The sequence below is a fragment of the Benincasa hispida genome, unplaced genomic scaffold, assembly GCF_027475165.1.
Source record: "Benincasa hispida cultivar pf3 unplaced genomic scaffold, pf3_genome.v1.1 HicScf576, whole genome shotgun sequence".
Lineage (NCBI taxonomy): Eukaryota > Viridiplantae > Streptophyta > Magnoliopsida > Cucurbitales > Cucurbitaceae > Benincasa > Benincasa hispida.
Genome location: NW_028326686.1, coordinates 1 through 11303, shown reverse-complemented (window position 1 = coordinate 11303; position 11303 = coordinate 1). Strand labels below are relative to the sequence as shown.

Genomic DNA, 11303 nt, shown 5'->3' with positions numbered 1-11303 from the left:
CATACTTTCTTACCTTTTGAAATAATGAACACTTCATTATTTTGAAAAGAAACTTTGTAAATTTGTTCTAGCAAACATGAGATAGAAATTACATTCTTTTTCATAGAAAGAATGTAATAAATATTTTCAATTAAAATGTGTCTATCTCCAACAAATAACTTTATATCTCTTATTACTTTTGAAACAACCTCCCTGTCCCTACCTTAAAGGTTGTTTCGCCTTCTGTAAGCTATCTTCAGGAACTAGTTTCCTGAGCAAAAGCATAAATATGATTAGCGGCACCCGGATCTATTATCCAGGTTAATTTATCATTATCTACTAAGCATGTGTTAATGACAAGTAAACCATATCTACTTTGTTGTGCCTTTTGGTTTATAGAAAAATTGGGAGATTGAGAGCATTCCTCTGTTAAAACAAATTTTAAATCATCATTTGCTAGTATATTTGATTTCCATGTTGAGTTATCGTAAAAGATGTTAGAAGCGAGTAAATTTGAAGAACTCATCATGCTGAAATTATAAACAAATTCTAATTAGTAAATTACTTTTAAATCCAATCATATTTTAGCAAAGTAATAATGTACCTAATTTTCATTATTTTATTTGCAACAACACTATAGTGAGTCAGAATAAGTGCAACCAAGGGGCAGTCAAATACTCCATCACTATAGCAAAACATTCTTGACTAAATACTATCTCCAGAATAACTCATATTCCAATAGTCATTTAGTTACTGTATTCGGTCAAGAACTTACTAACACTTAGTAATTTTGTAAATGTAACCCTCCATTTTAAGATCTCATAGGTTAGCATCCCGAACGATGCTACCGAATTGGAGAATCAAGGTTGGGAATCGACCTAAGAAATTCTATCTATTTCTGGAGTTTGAGTTATTCTGAATCCTATATTATAACCCTCCAAGGGGATAGTCACCATAAAATGACTAGCGTAGATTGCATAAAGACGACAAGTAGGCGCAATATAGAAAATCTCACAGTCCAAACTAATGGAAGAAACCGCAGGACACGTTGCCACATATCTTTCACCTACTTACTATGAACTACTTCCCCTATTCACCTTGATATTGACCCATGCAAACACTTTCCGAATGGAGGTCACTTCTAGGGTGACACGAAGCGTTGTATAGATCTCACGGTGTGAACTCTTAGGGACATAAGAGCTAAGAACAACATATCATATATGTTATTAATCTTCAACTGAAGTGTTCTAATATGTTTTTGGGTAAATATTTACTTAGGAATGTTCCAGCTAATTAAACAAACTAAGTCTAGGTGATCATCCAAGTATAACATTTATATTTAGAATTAACCTATGATGTCTAGGTGATAAACTAGTTTTAAAACCACCGCTCACGTATTCTCACAAAACCAGGTTAACAATGCTTAATTATTCAGCCATAATCCTCAGGTAGGAGGTGTTTCATAGATCATGAAATTAAGTACCTCCAGTCTTAGATAAGATTATATACCGGTTGAGTTTGTAACCGCAGTTTTACAAGATAACGACCTATTTTAACTATTAAAACAAGTTGTTAACCTACATGGGTATGCAACTTATCTTTGTTATGGTATTTAAATGTCTAATCCTATTTTATAACAACTTATAAAACTTTTAGACATGTTTTGCATCCATAACAAACATCAAGCATTTTAGGATTTAATATAACATTTTATATTAAACATTTTACCCAAAACAGGCATACTATACATTATAACTCCTTATAACATATTTTCAACGCATGCAACATGCTTTCTATGGTGGACTTTTAAACTTATATGGCATACTATATGCACATATAAGATTTATTAAATTATAACATACATCACACGCATAAATAATTAAAAACACACTGATATTGATCAGTTTTGGCATTTAAAGTAAGCAAACAGCCTAAATTATTATAATAATCAACAAAACCGACTCCAAAACACTTTTGGATCGCTCGAACCGCCCTGAACCTGACCCAAACCACCCAAATCGAATCTCCAAAACATCAAAATGTGTTGAATCGGGCCTCCTTGAACCGAACCGGCTGAACCGATTCACTTAAACTGCCGGTTTAGGCTCGCACGCATTTTCTAGGCTGGGATGAACAATGTTGTGACGCTACATCTCAGTGTTCCAATGTCGGGGGCTGTTCTTCAAATCTGGGTTGAAAACGAAGAGCAGCATTGCAACGCTCTAGGGATAGCGTCGCAACGCTTCCTGCCAAAGCTTCATCTCCAGAATTTTGTTGTTGAGCACCTTTGCTTCTTTCTTTAATTACATTCTAAATTCAACTCTATTAACTCTAATAAAATTGTAGATACTTAAACACACATTAAGGCCCATCAATTAAGAGCCAATTACAAGAATTACAATATAAATGAAGAGAATTTAATGCCATAACTGAGAAAAAACATATCAGTTCACTATTTTCATACATCTTATGAAAAACACCCACCTAGCTATAATTAACATGAATTGAATACTTAAATCATACTCTGATACCAATTGTTAGTTTTAACAAGCTAACAGAGGAAGAATTTAGGATCATTAAGCACTATAATTCATTAATTTTAACAACAAATTAAGCATGTTCATTCAAAATAAAGAGGGTTTCAAAAATACCTTTGAAGAACACCTTTGATCTTCAAATTCAGCTCCAATTTCCTTAGCTACTAGTCATGAACCACCGCAAATTCTTCTCTACTATTCTTTAAATCCTTAGGTTGAGTTTTGGGACTCAAAATAAGCTGAATTTACGAAAGAATTTTAGAGAAGACGCTAGTTTTTGTATAAACTAGAAGAACCCTTCTTAAATCTCTTTTCTCATCAAAAACTATTTTGCATGAATCAATCTTCAACTCAACCTACTTCATTGAATTAATGGATTTGGAGTGGAAAAATGAGTTGTTTTCAAAGTGGAAAAACTCCACATTAGTGGGTTTTTCCAAAAGTCAATTTTTCTTTTAAAATTGAAATTTATTTCAAAATTAAAACCAATTTCAGTTTTAATTCTTTTAATTAAACCTTATTAATTTTACAAAATTAATTCAATAATTGTTTTTTAATGAAATTAAAAATTAATTAAAAATTAATTAAACTATTTTATTAATTTTATTAATTTTATTAATTTAATATCATATATTAAATTAATTAAACACCAATTCCACTACCATAAATCCCTATTCATGTAATTTGAAATTTAAATCATATTTAAATATTATCAAAATTTTCAATTTCGTTTAATTTGATAATTAAATGTGTAATTATATCACATATAATTACTAATTCCCTTAATTCGAATTTGAACGTTTCAAATTCACTCATCACGCTATTCTAAGGCTTATTCCGTTTGTGAGCTAATGAGGTGACCTAATGGACCTACAGATCATAGGCTCCAACGCTCCGAGATTAACCGACTAAACTCTTTAACTTAATTAATCATCATTCATTAACTACCGGGTCACTCCACTAAAGCCCAGTAGTTGCACTCCCCTCATTGTAGATATATTGTGTCCACTCAATATAACCATGATTAGTAAGTTAACCCTTCACAGGTTGTTCGTAATAATAGCTGGGTCAATAGTTGTTTTACCCCTGAGATTACCTCTTATTTCTTAAGTCCCACTGATCCTCTAATGAACAATTGATTTGAGATCCAATCATTAAACCGAGTCCCTCTCAAGCCAATGAGAGGGTGGGGCCCTTTTTTCAAGACCTGAAGTCAGCACTTAGGAAACAACCTCTCTACTATCCCACTCCTCATGTCTCCACGTGAACGAATTTGGATTATTTCGTTTGTAGCACTTTACAACGATTGAAATAACTACAAAGTAAGTCGTATTCGATAGTATTACCGGAATAAGGTATCCATCCTTATTCATATAATATAGATCATTTTGGCTATCTACTCGAACTTGATCACTCTTATGTCTCCACATAAAGTTCAAGAACTCATGTAATAGCCATGGATCTTAAGTTTATTAGATTTACTTTTAAAACGAAATAAGCAATTCATATTTCATTAACTACTTTATTGAATCAAACTTCAATAACATATTTATTGATTATCAGAATAATTTTATTGTTTACAAACCACGAGTTTTAGAACATAAAACCCAACATTCTATTCTTCAGCTTGCAAATTCCATGCTTACACTGGAGAACCATTTGGAGCTTCCCATCATTCATATCACTAAGGCCGAGTTCATAGAGAAATTTTACCCTTTCAATGATGAAGAAGATGTTTACTCCCCACCATGTAAAAAACAAGTCAATAAGGTTAAGTATGAGCTTATGCCTCATTTCGAGGAGTCTCAAGTAAAAGAGTTAAAGGCTTCCAAACCTCAATCTATTCTTCTCTTTAGCATCTCGTATAGTTTTTAATTTTGCTCATCTATACCTTGCGAGTTAGAGTCAGTTGATTGAGTCGAGTCAGAGTCAGTTGATTGAGTCGAATCAGTCCTTTAGTCTTTTATTTTATTTCCCTTTTTCTTTTATAAAATTAAAAAATTCACAAATTCGACCTGTCTAGTTTTTTTCAAAATATGGGAACCTTTATAGCCTTACTAAACAATATCGACTCATCCAAGAAGGGATCAGAGAAATAGAGATTTCTTCGTACCTTGGTAGGGGATAAATCACGTCAAGCAACCAACGTTAAAAATTTGCACTTCCTAGAGGCAGCAAGGTGAAACTTTTTAATTGCTTTCTAGGAATAGAATTTAAAATAATTTCTTTTTGTCTATAGTTTTCTTTTGTTTTTTTTTTTGGTTTTTCCATTTTTTTTCTTTCTTGTAAGTCTCTCTAAAGCCTAAAAAGAAAGAAAACCAAATCGAAGAGAGTGCTAAACCCAACCAACCATCACCTCGTGCACGAAAACGTTATCAAGGGAGTTTTTCTGCTCCCTTGTTTTATTTTTCATAGAGCTTTATTTAGGGATACATTAAGGATAACGTATCATTTTAAGTTGGGGTGTGGTACCCGTTGGGTAGTTTAATTTTGATCTGATTTGGAGTCCTTGGGTGTTGTGCTCAGACATTGTTGTGTGCTCGATTGTTTGTGTTTGCTTTGTTGCTTATCTTGTTATGATGAATAGTGTATGGCACACTCTTCCTGTGATTGAATTTGCATGAAATAACGTTCAGAAAGCATGATCATGATTTTTAGCTCGATTTAAAAAAAAAAAAATCTTCTCTTATGCATCTTCAAGTCATTGTTCTTGCAAAATTAAAATCTTGCATGCTAAGAAATGTATTATTAGGTTTATATTTCTGTTGTCATCCCGAAAGGTCCACCTTTGACTTAAGAGTAACCATACTTGTTTTAGAGCAAAACTTGACAAAGTGGATAAAAAAGGACCTAGTGTGTGAACAAAAATATATATATAAGAAAAGTAAATTAGTTGCTTGGAATTTTTTTTTTAAAAAAAAAAATAAAAAAAATAAAAATGTGTGTGCATGGATAGACGCGAAAAGAGCTACCTTCGTCGTATCTAGTTAGGCCCACGAGAAAAGAGTGGTTAGTGTCTCAGCAGTTGAGTGTGAAAGCTAGCCCTATAGGTAAAAGAAATGTCTTTTAAAATTTGTGTGCATGAGTTTAGGTACTCTTGTCTTAGTGTAGGGTTTTAGGCACATTTTGTTTGCAAGTTTAGTATGTTCAAGGTCGATAATCAAGCCAGAGTAGGGAAAAAATGGATTGAGAACCTTCTAAAATCTTTATAGGTCGTGCAAGCTTAACTAGCAGGACTCTAGGCTAGAATCATTCTTAAAAATATGCTTCGTTGATTGATTGTAATCAAATTTCATTGTTGATTGCAAATTTCATCCTTTTTTACTGTTTAGATTAGAGTAACAAATAAGCGTAATTTTAGAACAAGCATGATATTTTTAATAAATTTTGTTTGTATGTGTGTTTCTACGTTGTTGGAGACGAGCAAGAATTGAGTTGGGGGTGTTTGATAGCTCTAAGAAAGAGTTATAATTCCTAGCTTAACTCAAGCTAATTAGAATATTTTTAATATTAATTATCCTATTTTGTAGATATGGAGCAACCAAAAGGTAGAGCCAAGCTTTTGGAGCCAAATAAGGTTAATTTGATGCAATTTAAAGATAAGTTGAGCATTCAGGCTCCAAAGGAGTAAAAATGACCAAACAGCCTCTAACATGATCATTGTAATACTCATCATGCCTAAGCCTGACGATATCTCAATGCTAAAAGGCAATAGTTGAATATATAGGGTAGCGTTGCAACATTGTCAATAGCATTACAATGATACGAACTCTTGGTGCGATTCCAACCTTCCGTGTGTGCCTCTTGCGCAAGCCAGCGTCACATCCCTTGCCCAACGCTCGAGGGCCAGCTGCGTAACCGCGTTGCAATGCTACGACTGCTTTCTGTATATACCTCTCTTCATTTTTAGGTCAAATTATGTTGGATTTTATGTAGGTCAAGGAGAGGCCGGGTTTTTTTCTTCCTCCCTATCTTTTCAGCATCATTAGGTAGGTTTTATTGATTTTATTTCGGATTGTAATTTGTTTATGGATTATTGAAATAATTTCTATCTACTTTCTTAGATTAAGGATTCTTTGTAATTTTTTGAGTTTTTTGTTCTTGACTAAGGATTGCATTCTGAATTGATGTTCTCTTTGAATCAATTTTAATTTCTTAAAGCATGTTTGTGTTGAATTAGATAAAAATTGGTGGCTACAAAATAGTCAAATTAATATAGAACTCTCATTTTTGGGCTTGAAAAGTTGTAAAGGATCCAAAACAAACAAAAATTAACAATGATATTCAAGAGAAAATAGCATTTCAAACAAAATATAGGACCTCCTAACTCTAAGAGCATGTTAAATTACCACTAAGTTTAGTAGCTTCTGTTTATGAGTTACAGTACATAATTAGATTCAAAGTCTATTAAATAGCTAGAAAAATATACAACATTAATCATTCTCTAAAAATCACTACATAAGTACATCACAAAAGCTTTTAACTTTCAAATGGAAATGCTATTAGGAATTCCTTTGCCTGTGAGGCCATTGGTGCTAGTTGGAAAGAGTAGAGTGTAGGGTACATTTACAGGTCCAACTCTATTCTTCAACTTAGGATCTTTGTTTCTTTTCAGAATCCTCTCCTCGATTTCCTTTAATCTTCCTCTAAACTTATCAAATGCTTCCAAAGCTTCCTTATCCCATGTCCACTCTGGATTGCTTCTTTCCCCTAAATACACCTCATCAGAAAAATGCATTGACAAAATCGCAATTATTGACACAACTGAAATGCTCTCTTTCCGTTGAGAAGAAATTGTTTTCAAGAAAGCCTTCTCGGGATGCAATTCAAGCTCTTCATAATCTGGAGTTCCTTCATCAGGCAACAATCTCGTACTGATTGTTGGTCGGTTCGGGAAAAAACCACCGTAAGAATATTGTCCAAAATTAACTGCAGCATGAAGAACGGAAGAAATCCATATGATGATAGTACATATTTCAACTAGTTCCTCAAGAGTTTGCATGTTTGGCCACCATGTTTCATTTTTCTTATCTTCATGACCTTTCTCTCTAAGCTCTTTCCACCAAGATTGGAGCTCTTGATCATCACAAATCATTTCATTTTTCTGGTAGTAAAAAGAGCAATAATCTTGTACCCATGTTTTAATTGCTGTCCAAATCTCAAGTCCATCAACAGCATATGGATAATCTTCTATGAGTAATTGGACTCCATGTGGGGCACTTGGATCCTTAATTGCAATTCCTCTGAAACAACAAACCACAAGTCAATAGATTCATTTTTTATATTCAAAGATAACATTTTTTTTTCTAAATTAATTTTATGTATGTATTTGTAGCTTAAATATGTGTTTTAGACATTTAAGGTTTGACTATTAGTTTTTTTTTTTTTACAAAAAAACCAATTAATTGCTATTGTTTTCAATTTAGTTCACAGTGTCTGTTTATGTTTGCAACAATTCGAAAATTTAACTGAAACATTTATGAAAAGTCAAAGATAAAAGTGTAACTTTTGAAAGTTATTTTTTAAGCCAGCGGCGAAATTCAAGAGTACTTTTGTATTTGAACCTCATATATATCCAAACTTCAACTATATCTCATAAGGACAATTATACAATGTTGGGAGTTCTTCACATTTACCGGGGGCAGCCAAGATGCGTCGGGAGACACACTTTCTCCCCATAGCTTTTCTCGTGATGCATGTTTTGGCGTCGAGAAATCTTTTTTCTTGTAGTAGAATTCAAAACAAAATTGAAGAGATGAAAATGGTTTACCTCTCAATCAAATCAGCAGGAAGAGCTTGTTGAGGGAAGACCCAAGTTTTGTAAGCAAAAGAAGACATCTCCATGGAATATTTAGCTGGATAATGAGTTCTCTCAATGATGCCATTAGCACTAATAAGAGATTCCCTTGCAAGAGCATTGATTTTCATGGTATCCTTAAAATGAGGCACTAGCAACTTGTGAATGGGATGAAGAACACTCAATTGTCTGTTGGTTGCAATCACAAATGGCTCAATTACTGCATGGGTGTTCAACCTATACACACATAAATACAAATTAAAATGAGTTGATTAATATAAAAACCAAATTAAGGTTGAACAAAGAACACCTTGAATATGTGGACCTTGATTCTCAATACTAAAATCCTCAAATCAATTTGATTTTCAACTCCGACGATTGGACTAGATATGGGTTGCCTTAAAATCAAAGCTCTGCTGACAAAGAACGCAGGTTCTTTGGTTCAAGATTCAGGTTATTTACAAAATACCCTTACTTAATATGTGAAAAGAAGGATAAAATTGGAAAACTACTTTAAATTTTGAAAATGTAATACAATTATAAATATATAATCCTTAGGGTTTTTTAAGAGTTGAGAGTTTGTTTTAAGAGGTTACCAGTGACTAACAAGTTGATGGTGGCCAGTATCATTAACAGCAACATAAGCCTTTGCCAATTGCCAAATTGAGGCATCAACTCCTTCTTTAGCTGCCAAAACTACTCTGCTAATGGCACCAAATTTGTCTCCATCTGGGTGGGGTAAGCTTAATTCAATTGCCAAAGGCTTCAAAGTCCCATCATCTTTTAGGAACAGAATTGTTCTTGTGGCATATGTTTTTGTGGAATTTAATGAATTTATTCTTCTTAGAAATGGAATTATTGAATCATGGTGATCCAATATATACAGCCTGTTTTCCTTCATTGCCTGTAAAAGAGTATATAAATGTGCATGAAAATAAAAAATTTAAAAATTCGAATGATTTGAATCATTTGATTCCTATGTTTCAATATTTACATTTTTAACTTTGATTTTTCATTAAATAATTGCCGGTAAAAGTGTTAAAGTGCAAGCATGATTTTCCTTTTCATATGAACTTCTATTCCGTAAAAAATATATATAAATATATTATTTAAACTTAATAAATTTCATATGAAAAAAAATGAAATTTAAGCTTGCAGCGGATAAACATAACAGATGAAATAAAGTACAATCATGGAACTTGAGTCTTATAAATCATTTTCACTCACTCCCTATCCCGATTTGGTATTCACTGCAACAAAATATACATTTCATGACACATGAACAATATCACATTTAAAGAGGAGGGAGAAAAATAGTCATGAAAGTTCAGATCACGCATTTTTTAGAAAAAACAGAGTTTTTCAGATTTTTCAAAATTCATGACAATTCTTTTGTGTCACGAATTTATGACTATAAATAAGAGTCATTAAATGTTGAAGAAATTGGTATAAAAAAGAAAAGAGGCAATCTTGGAAGAAAGATACTTTCATTAAGAACTTACAATGATGGGACACTTTTATCATAATACTCTTTTACTCTTTAACATTCATTCACTTTTCTTTGGTAACTCTCTTTTCTTGCTTGGCTCCTATTTATAGGCACGAAATCTACGGATCCCAAGTAAAAGGATTTTTTAGGCTATTCTTAGATCCTATAAACATTCTAGATATTTAGATCATTATCCTTATCTAAAGGAATTCTCAATTTTCTTGAATCTAAGAAAAAAATCTAGGATATTTCTAGATCTTTTCTTTTGAGATATTTATTTTACATATTACAACATACCTCTAGAAAAAAAATTTAAATTACATTTTTATGTCATATGGTAGATATTTCAAAAACATTCTAGACTAGTTAGTGTTGCTATATATTTTAATACTTCCCCTTAACACTAACTATTTTGGGTCGTTCAATCATCCCGAGCTACTGTCGAAACTTTTCATTTTGTTTGCTGGTAGCCCTTTTATGCATATATCTACAATTTGATCTTCTGTCTTTATTGCCTTCATCTCAATTTTCTCTTGATGTACCTTTTTTCTAATGAAGTGGTAAATGTACCTCCACATGTTTGGTATTTGCATGGAATATTGGATTCTTAACTAAGTGAACTGCAGATTGGTTGTCGCAGTATTATAAAGCCACTGCATGATTAATTTCTTGGTGCAAAACCTTCATTAGTTACTTTATCCACATATTCTCTTGTGCTGCCATGGCTACTACTCTATACTTGGTTTATGTGGTAGATAATGAAATTGTTGCTTGTATCTTGCTACACCAAGAAATTTCTCCACAACCAACTTTGAACAAGTACCAGTAATTCATCTTCGTGTATCTTGGTCTCCTGCATAATCAGCATCACAAAAGCCTTCTAACTTCCAGTCCTCCTCTTTCTTATAAAAAAAAAAAAAAAAGTCATATTCACTTGTTCCTCTTAGATATCTTAAAATTCTTTGAACTGCTTCAAGATGAGGCTTATTCGAATTCTACATGTAACGACTTACAACTCTGAGGGAATATAAGATATCAAGTCTTGTTAAGGTAAGGTAGATTAAACTACCTACCAACTAATGATACATCGTTGAGTCTGCAAGATCTTTATCTTCATATATGCAGAACTTTTTCTTAACTTCCATCGGTGTAGATATTGGCTTGCAGTCACTCATGCCAACTTTTGCAAAAGATCATTTACATACTTCTGTTGTCCAAGGAACAACCCTTTTTCTGAGTATTCCACCTCTAGACCAGGGAATTGCTTTAGTTTTTCAAGCTCTTTCATTTCAAATCGGACAAGTAGATTTTGCTTTATTTGTCAAACTTCTTCTGTGTGGTCTCCTATTATAACTAGATCATCCACATAGACTAATATGATTGTGACCTTTAAGCCTTGAGCTTTGACAAATAAGTTGGAATCTATTGGAGCTATTACAAAGCCCCTTTCAACTAGATACTCTGTAATTTTTCCATACTAGGTTTTTGGTGCTTGCTTTAA

The 11303-nt window shown here is 32.7% G+C and overlaps 1 protein-coding gene across 2 annotated transcripts; it reads right to left on the bottom strand.

The window, feature by feature from the left end:
* Positions 1–6787: 6787 nt before the first annotated feature.
* LOC150030095 (linoleate 9S-lipoxygenase 6-like) lies at positions 6788–11303 on the bottom strand. 2 transcript variants are annotated; one of them, XM_090310069.1, is made up of 4 exons: positions 8910–9219; positions 8624–8726; positions 8287–8550; positions 6788–7759 (listed from the first exon to the last, which is right to left on the bottom strand). In XM_090310069.1, the coding sequence occupies exons 3-4, from the start codon at positions 8442–8444 to the stop codon at positions 7003–7005; spliced, it is 915 nt and encodes a 304-aa protein (XP_090166195.1). In that variant the 5' UTR covers positions 8445–8550; positions 8624–8726; positions 8910–9219; the 3' UTR covers positions 6788–7002. The 2 variants fall into 2 exon arrangements, with proteins under 2 accessions (XP_090166195.1, XP_090166194.1); XM_090310068.1 differs by lacking the exon at positions 8624–8726 and having other exon boundaries at positions 8910–11303.